The 19,489-nt window shown below is 36.6% G+C and overlaps 1 protein-coding gene across 3 annotated transcripts in view; it reads left to right on the top strand.

The window, feature by feature from the left end:
- The window catches only part of POLR3B (RNA polymerase III subunit B), a 132,517-nt gene that overhangs the window by 32,484 nt on the left and 80,544 nt on the right, over nt 1–19,489 (top strand). For all 3 annotated transcript variants that reach the window (XM_064379896.1, XM_064379898.1, XM_064379897.1), the window contains exons 10-12: nt 2,905–3,027; nt 9,586–9,705; nt 14,078–14,212. In XM_064379896.1, coding sequence (XP_064235966.1) covers nt 2,905–3,027; nt 9,586–9,705; nt 14,078–14,212 — 378 coding nt within the window. The remainder of the gene's footprint in view (nt 1–2,904; nt 3,028–9,585; nt 9,706–14,077; nt 14,213–19,489) is intronic.

The following is a 19,489-nucleotide window of genomic DNA, read 5'->3' as shown; positions in this document are numbered from 1 at the left end:
CACTTTGGGGGTCTGAGGTGGGCAGATCACTTGCAGCCAGGAGTTTGAGTCCAGTCTGGTCAACATGGTAAAACCCCATCTGTACTAAAAAAATACAATAATTAGTTGGACATGATGGCAGGTGCCTGTAGTCCCAGTTACTTGGGAGGCTGAGGTAAGAGAATCACTTGAACCCAGGAGGCAGAGGTTGCATTGCATTGTGCCAAGATTTCACCACGGCACTCCAGCCTGGATGACAAAGCAAGAATCTGTCTCCAAAAAAAAAAAAAAAAAAAAAAAGTAAACACAACTCAGTGGGCTTGAGCTAAGAATAATCTAGTTTTGTTTGTTTGTTTAAAAATTAGAACTGATAATTTTTTTAGGACTGTTATCTTTTAATCCATGAAAGTCTAAGTGTTTTAATGATACTGTGTAATTTTTAAATAATGGAATTATTTCTAGTATCCATTTGAATAAATGTGCCATATCATATTGGAGGTTAAAAAAAAAGACTGCAAAAGCTGTAGAAAAAGGGTTTGCATCCTGAGAACTTGTTTGCTAAACAACAACAACAAAAAGTTGGAACAAAACAAGTTGTACATTTAAACAAATTGTTTTAAATTTAGATAGTGAATTTAATTCCAAAAGTTGGTATATTAGTTATCTGTGCCGTGTAACAAATTATAGCACAGCTTCTGCTAGTTGGGAATTTAAGACTTGCTTGGCTGGGTGGTTCTGTCTCAGGGTCTTTCATGAGTCAGGAAGTCAGCTGCAAGCTGAACGTAGTGGCACGTGCCTGTAGTCCCAGTTACTCAGGATGCTGAGGCTGGAGGACCACTTAAGCCCAGGAGCCCGAGGCTGTAGAGCACAATGATTGCATCTGTGAATGCCCACTGCCTTCAGCCAGAGCAACATAAGCAAGACCCCCTTCTCCAAAGAGGAAAAAAGAGAAGATATCAGTCAGGGCTGCAGTTATCTGAAGGCTGAACTGAAGCAGGCTGGAGGATCTATTTCCAGGATAACTCACCCACATGGCAGTTGACAGAAAAGGGCAGGTCCTCATTGGCTGTTGGTAAGAGGACATAGTTTCTCACCACTGGACCTTGTCACAGACAGCTTGCATGTTTTCATGATATGGCAGCTATCTTCTCCAAGAGAGAGCACTCCAAGACAGAGCACGCAGGCAGCTATAGTGTCTTTTATGACCAAGCCTTCAAAATAATTATACGTGCCACCTCCACATTTTTCCTGCAGAAATGAGGCATTGAGCTTAGCCTACACTTGGGGTGGGGAATTAGTCTCCACCTTTTGAAGGGGGTGTCAAAGGATCTGTGAAGATTTTTAAAACCACCGCAGTTCGTCTAAAAGGGACATGGCATCTATTCAGCTTTCCCCCAAATCTTCAAAACTTTCTATAAGTTTACATCTGATCCTAAAGTATCCAAATCAGATTTATAGAATGCAGACCACTGAAGGTCAAATGTAGAATGTGGAGTCATAGAATTTTGAGCTGGAAGGAATCTGGTTTTTCATTTATGCAAATGAGAAAATAGAGGTGAAGAGGTTGCATGACAGTAATAGTTGTAATGCCTGTGTCTGTTGTTGGTATTATATTAGGATGAACACCTCAGATCTCTTGACCTTTAAATAGATGCCCTTCTGTTGTAGGATAGGGCATCATGTAGCAGAATAATGTCCTTGATGTTCTGCTTAGAACTTGGGATTTGATTTTCCCTTCCTTTCTCTTTTGTGTGGAGAACTGAGAACTAGGGCATCAGCACTAACTAGACAATTATCCTCTGATTCTGTCTTCTCTACAGCTGAAGGAACAATTTTAAGGCAAACATAACTTTTCCCCTCGCTTCTAAGAAGCAGGCTATTCTTCCAAGAGAGATTTAGTGAGATTATGCTGTGTTCCTTGATATGGCAGAATTCCAGGCAAATGTGTGAAGGAGCGAGCCCTAATACCATATGTAATCTACAGAGACCTGTGTTGCTACTGCCACCTTGAAACACTTAAGTCGGTTTCTGAAACCTCTTAAGTGTGTTCCTATTTTTTGTTTGTTTGTTTGTTTTTTTGAGACAGAGTTTTGTTCTTGTTGCCCAAGCTGGAGTGCAATGGTGCAATATCAGCTCATTGCAACCTCCGCCCCCGCAGGGTTCAAGCGATTCTCCTGCCTCAGCCTCCCGAGTAGCTGGGATTACAGGCATGTGCCAACACGTCCGGCTAATTTTTGTATTTTTAGTAGAGATGGGGTTTCACCACGTTGGCCAGGCTGTTCTCGAACTCCTGACCTCAGGTGATCCACCCAGCTCAGCCTCCCATAGTGCTAGGATTACAGGCGTGAGCTACTGTGCAGCCCTTGTGTTTCTGCTTTTTAAAAGTCTCCTTTAAAACCTGCATGAAGTATAGTTTGATATCTCTAGAATAGTGAGGTAAAACATGTTTTAGGAAAAATTCTTTTAGCCTAAATATGAGTAATTAGACAGTTCTCAGAAAAATTAATTTTATGGCAAGACTAATTGGGATTCTGCTTATTTTCAGCAATGCATCTTTTCAGATTCACTGCCTTTTGGTTGTTTTTCTTTGCAGTTTGCCTTTGTAATTATGACCAGTTGTCTTTACTGTACCTCCCAGCCTCCTTTGCTCGTGATGAAACTCTTAGAGTATTTAAAAATTTTAGCAGATAGTACACATGCAAAAAATGTTTGAGAATGTTTGTTTTCCACTTTTTAATCAAAATTTCTGTTTCAGGTTCTTCTGCAGCTTGGGCAAGGCTGCCAATGCCAGATGGCACCGTTTCTGAGAGAAGAGCTAGCTTTTGCTTAGAAGTAATACCCACAAACAATGCCAAATTAGCATAAGCAAATGTCAGTGAGTTAACACAAAGCCAACACTCTTTCTATCTTTTCTTTCCTTCCTAGGCCATGGGTGTTGAGAGTGACCAGGAAATTGTGCAGATGATTGGAACTGAGGAGCACGTGATGGCTGCATTTGGGCCCAGTCTGGAAGAGTGCCAGAAAGCTCAGATTTTCACACAGATGCAGGTGTGTCTTTTCATGTTGTCCTTAGCTATGAAATGGAATTGGAAACTTGATGCCACTCATTGATAAAGCTCATTGGATTGATGGCTTTGGGCTCATAGATTTGGGAAAGGTATTGGGGAGATGGAAGGAATGAAGTTTCTTTAACTCACTTTTGTAGGGATTGGAGGATGGAGTTTGCCCAGACAAATTAGGAGCCTATGTGCCTAACTTAGAATAGGTATATATGGCCAAGAGGTGTTTGTTTTGATATAATAGAAAGTACTATTTTTTTCCTTATTTGCCTGAATGATAATATATTTTTTTAAACTATGGCAACTCTCGTGTATATGGGTGTGTGTGTGTGTGTGTATGCGAGCGCATGTGTGTACATGCATTCTTTAATATCTTTTTTTATTCCCTACTTTAGTTGCTTTAGGCATCCAGCTGTATGTGGTTTCTGTTTCTTTTCCTGAATTCCCAGTGCTGCTTTAGATAGCAAGGAAAACCTAGGAGTAGTCCCTTTTACCACTGCAGAGCCTTCATGGACCTGCTCAGGCACTCCTGGTTGGACCCTGGGAATTTTAGGACAAGACTCAAAGATGAAGATTGAGAAATACACACACACACAGACATATCATAATAAAAATAATAGTACTTCCCTTCCCACATGGAGGGAGCCCCAGCAGCCATACTTAGGATTTTAGTCCCATATTTGCAAATGCTTTCCTAAGTATAAATCAAAGGTAACATCCCTCATAGCCATCCTGGGAGGTGGGAATTCTCTACTATAGAACCACAATAGTCATTTCTTGCCTATCCACATGTACATTGTCTATTTTGTGGGTTACATATGACATATGTAAACTCCAGGCTGCTTTTTTCTCTTCACCCAGGATGCTTGTAGAGAAAGCATTTCCCACTTATATATGTTAGTATGTATTCTGAAATCAAATCAGTATTGATATTTTTGTAGACTACGCCAGATATTTTAGAAGATTGGAATAAGTCAGTATATGTAATTCAAAAACAAAATCAGTAAGGGTTATTCTTATCACTGCCTTCCTCTTTTTTTATAGTTAATTAATAGGTGACTGCAGTTAGAGGGCAGGCAGCACCAGGAAGGATGGTTTGTATTTAGGAGATTCTATTTTTGGCCTTTATCAAAAATGAAATATTTGGTAGGCATGAATCTTTGTTGTACACTAAATTCATATTGTCCAAGGGTTCCAAGAACATGAAGAGAAAACATTAAGAAATATCCAGGAAGCAGAAAATGTAGAATCTACCCTGCCAACAGGAATAATTGGTTTCATTTTGGGAGATAACCTATTCTTTAAAGCTGTGTAGTGCTCTACACGAGCAGTTTACCTTAATGGTTCCCCCAGTGGCTTCAATGAAATCCATTATTATTATGCATTTTATTTTAAACATCGTCATTGGGGTCAAATAACCCTAACATTGTAAAGCTGTTTGAGCAGGACCCAAACTGTAGGTTGAAAAATGATTCATTTATTTCTGTTAAATAGGTTCTGACAGAAAATTTCAGCTAACTGAATTAAATCAGGTTAGTGAAAAGATGGAGGGAAGTTAACATAAGCAAGACAAATGTTCCTTTTCCTTAAAAGGGAAGTGTAACTTTGAAAGTGCTTGTACTCTGTATGCTGGATTAAGGCACATGTTAGCTATTGATACTAACAAAAGGATATAGAGATGCAAGTAATCCAAAATAGTTGGTATGTAGAACATATATTATAAGTCATGAAAACGTGAATATTCTATGCTATTCTAAATGAAACTGTAGTAAGTAGAACACTTTGTATTAGTCTGTTCTCACATTGCTATAAACACCTGACCAGCTTGGACAACATGGTAAGACCCCCATCTCTACAAGCAATGAAAATAAATTAGCCAGGGGTGGTGGCATGCACCTGTGGTCCTAGCTACTTGGGAGTCTGAGGCAGGAGGATCACTTGAGCCTGAGAGGTCAAGGCTGCAGTGAGCCTTGATTGTGCCACCCCAGCCTGCATGACAGAATGAGACTTTGTCTCAAAAAAAGAAATACCTGAGACTGGGTAATTTATAAAGAAAAGAGGTGTAATTGGCTCATGGTTTTGCAGCCTATATAGGAACCATAGTGTCCTCTGCTTCTGGGGAGACCTCAAGAAGCTCCCAATCATGGCAGAAGGCAAACGTGGGGTAAGGTATCTCTTATGGTGGGAGCGAGAGCAAGAGAGTACGAGGTGGGGTGGTGCCACACCCTTTTAAACAACCCGATCAGGAAAACTCACTGCAGGAGGACACCACCAAGGGGATGGTGCTAAACCAGTCATGAGAAATTATCCCCATGATTCAGCCACCACCCACCAGGCCCCACCTCCAACACTGGGGACTACAATTTGACATAAGATTTGGTGGAGACATAGATCCAAACAGTATCACACTTTATTTTATAGAATAGAACTTTGGAAGGTGTGGCACTTTAATGGATTGCTTAAAACCTGTGGGATTTTGTTTTTTTGGCCGGACATGGTAGCTTATGCCTGTATTCCCAGCACTTTGGGAGGCTGAGGTGGTTGGATCATTTGAGGTCAGGAGTTCAAGACCCAGCCTGGCCAATATGGTGAAACTCTGCCTCTACTAAAAATACAAAAATTAGCCAGGTGTGGTGGTGGGCACATGTAATCCCAGGTACTTGGGAGGCTGAGGCAGGAGAATCACTTGAACCCAGGAGGTGAAGGTTGCAGTAAGCCAAGATCATGCTGCTGTGCTCCAGCCTGGGTGACAGAGCAAGACTCCATTTCAAAAAAAAAAAAAATCTGTGGGGTTTTGTTTTTTTGTTTTTAATACCTCCCTTTGTAGTCTCTCTCACATTTCTTCTCTTCCTGAAGCCTTCTTTCTGTGTTGGTAATGTATGTTTTATGTCATCATTGTCTTGGGCTCTACTAGATAGAGAAGTATTAGCTTTAGCAGGGGATAGGATGCACTAGGCATGTCATCTTGGCCCATGCATCACAAGGGATACCCTGCTCACCTGCGTTCCTCTATTTCTCCCTCAAAGAAGTGAAAAATCTTAGCCTTTTTCACAAGGAAACTAGAAGGCCAAAATTTATTGAAGACAGCTTGGTTTAGGGACTGCTGAACTGCCTGTCTACTTACAGTTCCTGTCAACTGACCTGCTTTCTTCAGTTACTTAGTTACTACTTACTACTAGTTCACTGCAGCAAGTCTTTTCAGGGTCTTAGTTTATCTTACACTCTAATGGCCTTTTAATGGGAAAGATTTAGATTTGAAGTCCAAATCTTATCATGGGGACAGAGTTTCGTTCAATTTCAAACACTGTGGTAGTCATTGAAAGAGTCAAAGAAAAAGATGACAGAATTCCCACCCACGAAGTCTAGTAGGAGGAACATACATGTAAATAGATCATTAAAACAGAATATGATGTGAACATGAATGAAACTACGAAATTCTGAATGCATAAGGAATTAAAATTGCAGAGAAAGAGGAGTGGGGTTAGGAAAGCCTTCGAAGAAGAAGTGATACCTGATTGAGGTTTTGAAGTATGAAAAAGGAATTTCCCAAGCAGGTAATTGGGCAGGAATTCCAAGATAAAGAATCAAAGATCCCAGCCTTTTCTTCTGTTAAACTGAAAGTCTTTTTTTTTTTTTTAAGTTCATTCTTGGACAGGCAAGGTGGCTCATGCCTGTTATCTTTCCATTTGGGAGGCCGAGGCAGGAGGATGACTTGAGGTCAGGAGTTTGAGACCAGTCTAGGCAACATAGTGAGACCCTATCTCTGCCAAAGGTTTTTGTTGTTGTTTTTTAGTTAGCTGGGCATGGTGGCCTGTGCCTGTAGTTCTGCTACTTGGGAGGGTGAGTGAGGTGGGAGGATTGCCTGAGCCCAGGAAGTTGAGGCTGCAGTGAACTGGCATCACACACTGAACTCCAGCCTGGACAACAGAGTGAAACCCTGTCTCAAAAGAAAAAAAAAAAAAGAGTACATTGTTCCAAAATAAGAACGACATACTGCTCTTCTTTAAACACTATTAATTAGGAAAAATTTCAACCTATACAAAGTACATAGAATAGTGTTATAAATGCTCATGTATCCAACGCCTACCTTCAGAAGTTGTCAACACCCTTACTTTGTTATTTTAAGTAAATTTATGTACACTAAAATGTATAAATCTTAATTGTATGACTTTATAAGATATAGAATATTTCTTTATCCCACAGAATTCCCTCATGCCTCTTCCTAGTCAGTCTTTACCTTTACCCTCTGATTTTTTTCTTCTCTTCTCTGATTTTTGCACCATAGGTTAGTTTTGCCTATTATAGAACTTTATATATGGAATTAGGCACCGCAGATTAGTGATTTTTGCACCATAGATTAGTTTTGCCTGTTTTAGAGCTTTATATATGAAATTAGGCCATATATACTCTTTTGTGTTTAGCTTCTTTTGCTGAGCTTATTGTCAGATTTATCCAAGTTGTTCCTTTTCATTCCTTTTGACATCAGTTATCCAAGTAGTTCATTTCTTTTTATTCCTGTATAGTATTTCATTGTATGAATATCCCACAGTTTATCTGTTTTCCTATTGATAGACACTTGGTGTTTTTTTCAGTCTTTAGCAATTACGAAAAAGACTGTATAAACAAATCTTTGTGTGGATGTGTGGACATGTTTCATTTCTCATGGATGAGCACCTAAGAATAGAATTGCTGAATCAGAGAGCAGATATGTATGTAACTTTTATATATACTTGTTCCAAAATGATTGTACTATTTTGCATTTCTACCAGCAGTATATGAGAGTTCTTTTTTTTTTTTTTTTTGTGACAGAGTCTCACTCTGTCACCCAGGCTGGAGTGCAATGGCATGATCTCAGCTCGTTGCAACCTCTGCTTCCCGGGTTCAAACGATTCTCCTGCCTCAGCCTCCTAAGTGGCTGGGACTACAGGTGTGTGCCACCACACCTGGCTAATCTTTTTGTGTTTTTAGTAGAGACAAGGTTTCACCATATTGGCCAGGCTAGTCTTGAACTCCGTACTTAGGTGATCTGCCCACCTCAGCCTCCCAAAGTACTGGGATTAGCCTGAGCCACTGCATCCAGCCTGATAGAAAGTTCTGATTGCTTCATATCCTCATAATATCTGGTGTTGTCAGTTTTTTTAATTTTAGCCACTCTAATGGGTGTATAGTGGTATCCCATTGTGGTTTTAGTTTTCATTTCTATGATAACAAATGGTGTTGAACTCTTGCTTATGTGTTTATTGGCTATTTGTGTTTTCTTCTCTGTGGAGTGTGAGCCAAATGTCCATTTTCCTTAGTGGGTTGTCTTTTTATTACTGAGTTTCCGAGTCCTTTTAAAAACAAATGCTGGATGTAACTTCCTTGTTAGCTTTATGTATTTCCTCCCAGTCTGTTGCCTCCCTATTTGTTTTCTTAATTCTATCTTTTAATTTTGAAAAAAATTTATCAGAAGGTATTTTTTATTTGTTTGTTTTTTATATTTATTGCTCTCTGTGTTCTGTTTAAAGAAATCTTGCCTACCCCAAGATCAGGACTATGTTCTTCAATGTTTTCTTCTTGAAGCTTTATAGTTTTATTAATAATTTTTATAGTGAGGTCTAAAATTCATCTTAATCTAATTTTTATGTTTGTTGTGAGGTAGGGGTCAAGATTAATTTTTTACTTTATGGATACTTGTTTCAACACCATTTGTTGAGAAGACTTTTCCTTCCTCATTGAATTGCTATGGTACTTTCATCAAAAGTCAACTGACCACTTAGTATATATTTATTTTTGAACTTTTTATTCTCTTTCATTGATTTATTTGTCTATCCTTATGCCAGCCAGTATCAGACTTTTGATTACTGTAGCTTTATAGTTAAATTCAGGTAATATAGTATTCCAACCTTTTTCTTTCAGCATTGTTTCAGCTACTCCAGGTCCTTTGCATTTCCATGTCAATTTTAGAATCTAGAATTTTAGAATTAATCAGTTTTTGCTTTTTAAGCCTGCTAAGGGTATAATTAACAATTACGAATGTATTGGTCAGTTTGGAGAGAATTTTAACATTAAGCCACTTTTAATACCATTGAATCATCCAATCCATGAACATGTCATGACCCTCAATTTATTTAGGTTTTGTTTTCTCTCAGCACTGTTTTGTAGCTTTCAGTGTAGAGGTCTTAAATGATATGATTCATTTTTGGGAGGGAAAAAGTACCACTATAAAATTTGTGATTTTCTCTGGGTGAAGGACTGATGGCTGCTATATGTCTACACGCACATACACACATATTTTACTTATGTCTGTATTTTCTAAATTTCCTACAATGACAACGTATCAATTTTTTAGTAAGAAAACAAAAAATGAAAAGGGAATCAGTGTATTAGACAGTGTGCTATGCTGTTTTATCATTGATTTATGATAAATGTTGATTTTCAACTAGACCCAGTACAGCTTTCTCTATAACCAGGGTCTTTATCGCTTTTGCTCATAGTGTATGTATGGTTTGGTGCTTACTAAATCCAATGATGTCATTCAAACATTATTATAATCTGTTTTTTATAGGCATTAAAATATATAGGGAACAAAGTAAGAAGGCAAAGGATGTGGGGAGGTGGACCAAAGAAAACCAAAATAGAAGAAGCAAGAGAGCTTCTGGCTTCCACCATTCTGACCCATGTCCCAGTGAGTTATATACCTTTGTTACTGTGAATAATGACTGTGGCGTCTGTGAATTTCCTGTTAAAGAACTGTGATGAGTTTCCCTCATTTAAAGTCTAATTCCTCAAGAGAAAATTCTAAGGAGGACTGTACTGTCCCACCAGAAATAATATTCCATTATCTGCAGTTTATTGACACTCAGAGAATGTTAACTGTATCACCATTATCATGTTTACTCTCTTGTGGTTACTCTTTCAGTCTTAAATTATTGTTATTTTTATATTCATACATATATTAGTACTGTTACTAGATTTCATGGTTTTGAAGGACCGAGTTGGTATCTTACATGTTTTTTAAGTAAATGAAAATAAGCGTACATGCCTTGCCCATACAGTTTTTTATTGTATGGTAAAATATGCTTATATAAAATATGCTTATGCTTATTGTATGATAAAATATGCTTAATGGTAAAATATGTATAACATAAAGTTTACTGTTTTAAGTGTACAATTTTCTGGACTTAAGTATATTCACATTATTGTACAACCATCACCACAACAGATAGTTTTAAAAATGCTTACTGGATGAGTTCATCTTCTAGACTTTGAATTTTAAAGTTTACATTATCCAACTTCCTTCACTTACTGTGAAGATTCCCTGGTCCAAACATGCTTAGATGATTTGCATTATCATCGAGCTGGTTAGCAGTAAGAGTAAGGGCTCGAACCTATCTTCTGACCTTTGAACTAGTGTATAGTATTTATTTTTTATTATTATTAAGCAGAGATAAACCATATCGGCATGTGTGATATTAGAAAGAAGCAGCCCTCAGTTTTCTTCCCACTTATGTATATGCTACTCTTACTAAGTTATAGAATTATTATTTGTTAGATTATCTTGTTAACTAAATAGTCTGGTTTGTAAGGAGTTACCATGTGTTCCATCCATGAATAATCTAATTCAAGGGTTGCAAACACTACCTTCAGGGGCTGACTGTAAAATAATGGAAGGTCAAGGGATCTGTGGAAGTCAAGAGTAATCACCTGAACGCATTCAGATCTGATTTTCCTGTATTAAAACACCTTTCAATCCAAATAATACAGTTCTCTCATTCTGCCCCTTGGCTACCATTTGTGCACGTCCTTGATTTAATCCAAAGACTTAGAAAATTCTGAATGTTAAAGCTGGGTCTGAATTGAATTTTAAGCTCTTTTGGATGATTAGAAAGAGTCTGAAACTCATAAGAGCAAAAACGATAGAGGAAACAACAAGAACTTTTGGAGCCTGAGATGTAATTGTTCAAATTCTGGTTTCTTACATCCTACCTGATTAACTTTGGGCAAATCTGAACTTTTATGAGCTTCAGTTTTTTCTTTGTATGATAAAAGTAATTCCACTTTCTCGCAGGGTTTCTGTGATGATTCAGATATATAATATACGTAAAGTTCTATATTTTGCACAGCTCCCCATGTTGCTATTAGGAGCTGCACTTACCGTCATACTGTAACTGAGAAGAATGTTGGCTTAATGAAAGAGGTTTAGTTGATAGAGTCCTGCCGATACTAACATTTGTTTAATTAGACTGATAAAGACAATCATTTGCACTTTTCTGTGGTTGCATGGAGCCTAAATTACCATTTTAAAAGCTTGGTTATACACAATCCAGTGAGGAATAAAGTCAGAATAGATGGACCAGGGAAAAGATCTTCGTTTTCCAGAATTGTTTAGGACATTATTTACCTAAGTGTGATATGTAGGATGATTTTCAGTGATACAGGGCCATTTTTTATGTAAGTAATTATGTACTTATTAGAAAGAATACAACTAGCAGATCAAATCCGTTTTTGTGGTGTATGTGATTTTATAGTATTAATTGCATAGAATGAAGCTTAGTTTAAAATTGGCTGTTTAAAGATGATTAAACATATTACTGCAGAAGAGGCCTTGGTCTTAATATCCTGGCCTTTCAGTTCCTTGGGGACTGTGGTTCTCCCTGTACTAGTAACATCAGCATCACCGGATGACTTGTAAGAAATACTTGAACTCTACCCTATACCTACTGAATCAGAAACTCTAGGGTTGGGTTCCAGCAGTCTGCATCTTGCTTAACAAGCCCTCCAGATGATTCTAATGCATGTTAAAGTTTAGAAACCACTGCTGTAAGGGTGATTAGGCTTCAAGATGCCTAAGTCCCAGACCACTCTTTCCTCTAATGTAATATTAAAAGGTCCCCAGAGTTCTGAAACAGGCAACAATTCTGTTTCAGCATTCTGGGTTCATTGTTAGTGCTTTTTTCTCCCCCTCTTTCAGATAATCCACAGGTTAATATCCCACAAAGGAGTATATGAACCACTCTTAGCTTTCTCCCAAAAAGTTTTATCAGCCTCTAGATTGAGAGGATTCCCACTCACCATATGACTTTGGGAACAGTCCTGGAAAAATTAACTCATTTCAGGTTAGACCTAAAGTTTGCTTTTCAGCATATAGTCATTAAAAAGGGGAGTGAAATGAGTAGGGTTCAGTCCCAAAGGAGTGATGGACTGCACCTCTAATCAAGGAGTGGCATTATACAGTTCAGTAGGGGCATTTTCTATAAATATCCATATTTATTTCTACTTATAAACATCTTGAGAGAATCTACCAGTATTTATGCAAAAGGAAAATGTGAAATGGGCTTTGTTAAAAATTGAAAATTTTGTTAATGGAAGTTTGGTTCATTTTTATCATTAACAAGAAAGATAACTAGAAGAGTTAGATGTTTCATGTAACTTGGCCACATTAATATTAGAACAATAAAATGTAAATTAGATGTACTTAAATGGAGGACCATATAGCTTTTGATATAGCAGTTGAAACTGTAAATTACTTATAGCTGCCCAGACACTGAGTTTTTCTGCTTGGTATTTTGGTAACTGGTGTTACGATTATACAGGGGGTTTTTTTGAGGATGGACAAGAGACTTTTCTTTTTAAAGAACTTCTTATTGATGTAATTGTTTTGTGGGTACAAGATAACAAAGTAGCTTTTAGGGCTACTTTTTCTTTTACCACATTCAAACATTTCTTTTAACACAGTCCAGAGTTCTCAGTAATAGAGAGTAAATTGACCTAGAGAAGAAATAAAACTTCCTTTAAAAGAAAATGGAGTTTTTGAAACACATACAGAATTCTAACATCCTACATTATTTAGTGGAATTACTTAGCAGCAACAACAAAGTGTATGAAGGAGAATACTAGCTTTTTTTTTTTTCTTGAAATGCAATCTGTTTATTGTCATAGTGATAAATTAATAAAAGGGATTTCATTGGGATTTTACTAAATGATTAAGGTAAATAAAAAGGAAATCTTATAATAGTATGTATCATCTGTGGAAAAGGCTATAAATATTCCTTGGAACTGGCAGAAGCTCAGGCTACATTCTCAAAATTTGCCTTTTTAGATGTAGGGAAAAGATCTACTTCAGTGTTTTTGTCTCTCCAAACAAACCAGTGCAATTATTTTACCAGTTCTGAGTCAACTTACTGATTGAGCCAGATTCATTCATATGGATTTCAGTGTTTCTACTAGAGAAGATTGACTAGAACATTTGCTACAAATTCATTCATCTGTTCATTCATTCAGCAGATATTTGTTGCATGCCAGCCAACATTTTAGTACAATTCTTGTTATCACTGCATAACAAACAATTCTAAAACTTAATGGCTTATTGTAACTATTTATTGTATATCTCATGATTCTGTGGTTTGATTGGACTTAACTTCAGTTGGAGGAGGGAGTTCTCATTTCAGGTCTCTTACGAAGTTGCAGACAGGTAACAGCTGAGGCTAGAGTGATCTGGAAGCTCACCTGGGCTGGACATTCAAGATGACATCTTCACTTACATCTCTGGCCCCTCCTTGATTTTCCATTTCTTTGAGATTTTATTAAATGAAATGTAGCCTCTCTTTCTGCACAGTAGTGTTTTGGACTTCTCATGTAGTGTCTGAGGACTCTAAGAAAAAGGAAGAGGAAACTGCCATTTGACTTAAAAGTGAATTCTGGAATTGGCTTGTTATCATTTCTGCTGTATTCTCTTGGTTAAACTAATCATAGGCCAATCCCAAGGGAGTGATGGATTCCACCTTTAATGAAGAAATGGCATGAAGTATATGGGATGGGAAGAAATTGATAGTAGTCATGTTTGACACAAAGGTACTCACAGGTACTGAGGACAATGATGAAAAGTCATCTTCTCAGCTCAGGAAGTTTCCAGACTAGTTGAATTTATTTGAATGGAGAGAATCATAACAATTCAGTATTTTCTTACTTAAATGTTACAATATTGATATTTTTCTTGAGGTACATTAAATTTTAGTGTCCATTTTCTCAAAATTTTTCTCCAATTTCTGACTTAACAGGTTAAGGAATTCAATTTCCGAGCCAAATGTATCTATACTGCAGTGATGGTGCGAAGAGTAATTCTGGCCCAAGGAGATAATAAAGTTGACGACAGAGATTATTATGGTAATAAGCGACTGGAATTGGCAGGACAGGTGATTTAATTATTTTATGTCAGAAATCTTATTTTCCTTAATGAAAATTAATTTGGTTTTCATTTCACATAAGAGGAAGAAACATTTGAATGAAATATAGTATGCATGTTTGAAGTATAAATATTTCATATCCAACTTATTTCTTAGAATTCCTTTAACTATAAAAACATTAATTTTTTAGATGTTAATAGTACATGACGTATATCTTTTGTTGGGATGTTTACTCTCATTTTGTATAATATACAAAGTGAAGTTTGACTTTAAGTAATATCATTTATTCGTTTAACAAATATTTGCTAAAGACCTATTGTGTTCTAGGCATACTCCTAAGTACTAGTTATAGAAGAGGGAGTTAGACAGACAAAAGCCCCTTTTCTTTTACTCCTTATAGTCCAAGTGAGGGGGAGAGACAACAATCAAGGAAACAATCCCGATTGTTTTGGTGACATGGTAGAGGTAGGTTAGTGAGGATATCTCTAATCCCATTTTAAGCCTTAGCTGATAAATGACATTTTATCTAGAGAGTGTATATCTCTTTCAGCCGGCTAGCAAGCATCCAAAAATCTTTGGCTAGCAAGTATCTAAAAAGCTCCAGTTAATTTTTTAGTTGAGATACTGTATTTTTCTGTTTTAGAAATTTCATTTGGGTATTTTTTCATAGCTTCTGTTTCTCTATGGAGATTTCTTATTTGTTCATCCATCACAAGCATATTTTTATTTACATCCTTGTATTTTAATAGCTACTTTAAAACCTTTGTCTGCTAATTTCAACATCTCCGTCATTTGGGGGTCAGTCTCTTCATTAGCTTTTCTCTTGAATGTGGCTGATGTTTTTCTGTTTCTTCTTATGTCTAATAATTTTGGATTGCGACCTGATAGACATTGTGGATAAGTTGTAGAGGCTCTGGATTCTGCTGTATTCCTCTAAAGAGTGTTCCAGTTTTTTTTGTTTTAAGACAGTGAACTTGGCTGAAAAACCTCTGAATCCTGCCTCCTTGCAGCAAACATCAGCGAAAATATTTGTTTAGTTCTTTCAGTCATAGCTGGGGTCAACTGGGGATTTAGACAGAGTTTAAATATGGAATTTGGAATTTCCTCACTTACATTCCAGCTGCTGAGGTAGCTCAGATATTTTTCTTTTGGTTCTTCAATCCAGTAAGAGTGCAACTTACTTTCTCATGTTTTAGCTTTCTGATTTGACAAGGACCACTGCCTGCCCTTAGGTGAAAAGCCTTAAAATCGGAAACTCTCTCCAAACTATTTCTTTTGATAAGCATTCCTTTTCTTCAGTTTCTTCCTGCTTCCTGATACTCTGCAATGCATTTCAAGTACTTGTTTTATCTGACATTTTGTCTAGATTATACAGTTGAGCCTCATTATTTGTGCATTCCATCTTTGCAAATTTGTCTGCTTGCTAAAATTATTTGTAACCTCCAAATCTGTACTCAACAGCCATTTTATTGGCCATTTGCAGGCATATGTAGAGCTGCAAAAAATTTCAGTCACTTTATACACATGTTCCTACTTGCAGTCTAACAAAGCAATGTTCTGCCTTCTTGTTTGAGCTCCTGTACTATAAACAAGTGTCCTCTTTGCTATTTTGATTTGCATTTCCCTAAAAACTGATTATGTTATCCACCTTCTTTGAAGAAATGAAATGTCTATTCAAGTCCTTTGCCCATTTAAAAATTTTTTTCTTGTTGTTGTTGAGTTGTAGGAGTTCTTGGTATATTCTGGATACATACATATATCAGATATATGATTTGCAATTATTTTCTTCTATCCTGTAGATTGTTTCTTCACTTTCTTGGCAGTGTCCTTTGATGTACAACAGTTCTTAATTTTAAGAGAGTTCTGTTTGTCTACTGTTTTCTCCTGTTGCCATTGCTTTAGACGTCATATTCATGAGATTATATCCAAATTCAGTGTCATGAAAATTTATCCAATATTTTCTTCTAAAGTTTTACAGTTTTAGCCCTTAAGTTTAGGCCTTTAGAGTGAGAGTTTTGATAGATGTACAATTCTAGGTTGATATTTATTATCGCTCACCATTTGGTGGTAGAGATATTTATTATCTCCCACCATTTGCTAGTTCGTTTGTTTGTTTGTTTACTTTAGGCAGATGTTTCACCTCCTTCTGCCTCAGGTTCCCGTCTATAAAAATGAGGTTCATGCCATGTACCTTTTAGGATTGTTATGGGATTAGATGAATGATGTATACCATACCTTGAATGGCACAGAGCCATTGTAGTTCCTTCATAGGTGTTCTGTCTTATCTCTCTAGGTGCTTTTAAGATCTTCTTTTGGCTTTTGTTATTTTGCATTTTCTTTATGATATGGCTTGGTGTGAATTTCTTATTTTGCCTGGTATGTGTCTGTTCCTGCTACCCATGGATTGATGTCTTTAATCAGAAAAATTCTCAGCTATTATCTCTTCAAATGTTGCCTATCCTCCCTTGTTTCTATTCTCTTTTTCAGATTTTTCAACTAAATGTGTTTTAAACTCTTATTTTTTTCCCGTATCTCTTAACCTCTGTTTTCTTTTTTCTATTATTTCTTTGTTCCTTTACTGCATTCTGAGCGATTTTTTTCTGATTTAGCACTCAGTTCATTTTCTGTTCAGCCATGTTCAGTAATTGAGTTTTTCTTGTTTACTTTTTGGTAATTTGTTGGTTTTACATTTTATGATGAAAATTCTCAAACATTCAGAAAAGTTGGAAGAATAATTTTGTGGTCATTTTGATCATCTTGTTTTGTGTGTATTTTTTATTTCACCATTGATTTACATAGCTATTTTTATTCTATATCTGATTATTATATTTAAGCATCTAGAATATAATATGCCATTAATTATAAAATTGACCAGTATTTTTATTTCACTAAGAAATAAAACACATCACCAGTTAAATTATGACCCAGTGTTAAGTGTTAAGATGTATCCCATGTTCAGAATGGGCTACAAAAGTAAAAAAAAAAAAAAAAAAAAAAGAGAGAGAGAGAAAATTCCAATCAGTGAAATATAGTAGTAATTCCAGTATCTCATGTTCTAAAGTGCTGAGTTAGTTGTTTTTGATTACTCTTACTCAAGATAGCTTGGTTTCTTGTGAGTTCAGCTATGTTTGTTTATGAACTCATATTTAATTGATTTCAGATCCTGAGTGGTATACTAAGGATATTTTCTTTTGGGAATATTTATTTTCTTTTGCAGGGACTAATGCTGATCTGGAACTTCTAAGTCTTCTTACATGATTCTGAGGATTATGAGTTTCAAGTTCACATCCCTTATCATGTCAGTGAACTTTGATTTAGTCTCCAGATTCCTAAGTTGATATCAGTATTTATTCTCAGGACAACTCTGCCATTTGGGTTTGCTTATTGCTCCCTACATCCTACCGTGGCTTCACCTCATTTTTAAATCTTGTGACTCTTGGTGGTTAGGGGAGAGGGTGCCTTAGAGTTTTCTTATTCTTCCTGCAACCCCAGCAATACATGAGAAGCATGTTTTATCCAGAATCTAGTCATATTGTAGCAACCAGACTCCTCAGAGAATCTAACTCAGTATGCTGCAAGCAGCAGAGGTCCCTTCATTTTCACAGTAGACTTGAAGCTTCATGAGGACACAGACTGTATCTTTCTTGTTCATCTTAATAAACTTAGCAACTAATCAGATGCCCCAGATATAGTTTTCATCACATTTGTTGTAGTAATGAATCAATTAATTACATGTTCTAAAATAGTTTACTTTAAAGCTCCTTTTAATTCTGATATTCTTTCTTCATTTGCTGTCATAATCAGTTAGCAGTGCTATCTACCCATGCTGCTGAGCTACAAACCTCTATATCACTCCAGACTCTTTCTGTTCCTTCACGCTATGCATCAGGTTCGTCAAATCATCAAATCCTGCCTGTGCCACTTCCTGAATGCATCTCTAATTTATCTCCAGTGTAACTGTTAAGAGCACAGGCCTTCAACATCAGTGTAACCTTACCCCAACTTCATTCATCTTCCACAGTACTAATAAAATTATTTTAACACACAAATGCAATCTTCTCACTCTTGTGCTGAGGCTATTTGAATGGCTCCCTCTGAAAGCTGTGAAGTCACTACAGTGAGATGTGATGTGGTTAATGGAAGATGCCAAGTTAGGGAATGATGTGTCAGCCAAATCATCTTTTAGCAATTTCAAGTCTGTGTTGTTGGTAACAATTCTACTTAAGAGATCAGTCTGTGTGGTTGTCACAGAGGGATGATGGTGTGGTTGAAGAGAAGAGGGTGCCAAGTTTCCTTAATAATTAAAGATGTGGTAACTTAGGGGTATGGTTGTATAAAGCACTAGCATGTCCTAATTAGAGGTACTACATCCTGAGTCCCCTGGAATTTTCCCTGGAGATATATATCTGTGAATGATAACACAGGCCTAGAAAGAATGAGATTTTGCAAAGCCCAAGACACGTCTTTTGTTATTATATGGTTATTCATTTGCTTTACCAATTTAAACAAATATCTTTAATTTTTAAAAAAAGTTATGATTTTTACAAAATAATGTTAGTAAAAATTAGAAACATTGTAAAATAGCAGAAGTCATTCTTAGTAAACATTTTTTTTTAAAGAAGTAGCACAGCAAAAAAATTTTTAAACAAAAAAGTTTACAGTGAAAAGTGAGTCTCTCCCACCTCTGACTCTCCTTTCCATCTTACTCAGTTCCCCAGTTCTCCTTTCCAGAAAGTCAATTTTCCTTTACCATACTCTATCCTTCCAGAGACACTGTATGCATTACAAATCTCTTTATTAACTGATTTTAAAGTTAAACCATTGGAAACTGTTGCCCTGAAAACTATTCAGGCCTCTGTGTGAATTTATGCTTAGTGGGGCTTCTTTGGTGACCTTTGTCAGGGACAAGTTTGAAGTCAGGTTTTGCAAGTTCAGAAGAAATTATATAAAGGAACAGTTTGTTCTCATTAATGTGAAACAGATTTTTCAAAGCAATAATGTCCGAGAATGTTATTTGACCATTACTGTCAAGCCCTTTGACTTAAGGGGGAATTTAATCAGTTAAATGTGTCTGTTGCTACAGAAATAGACATGTATCTGCTTATGTATGTACTGTTTAGTTATGAACAGTTGCATACACACCACTATATATAATGTGTGTGCATTAAGTCTCATAAAGCAAATACTTTTATATTCCCATTCAATTTAAGAATGAATACAACATCAATACATTTGAATACTCCATGTACCTTCTCTTGTTCTTGGCTGCCCCTCCCATCTGTCTGT

This window comes from Aotus nancymaae, unplaced genomic scaffold, assembly GCF_030222135.1.
Source record: "Aotus nancymaae isolate 86718 unplaced genomic scaffold, 86718_ANA_hifiasm-v0.15.2.pri h1tg000021l, whole genome shotgun sequence".
Taxonomy (NCBI): Eukaryota; Metazoa; Chordata; class Mammalia; order Primates; family Aotidae; genus Aotus; species Aotus nancymaae.
Note: the sequence above shows the minus strand (reverse complement) of the source record. Positions and strands in the feature narration are given on the sequence as shown.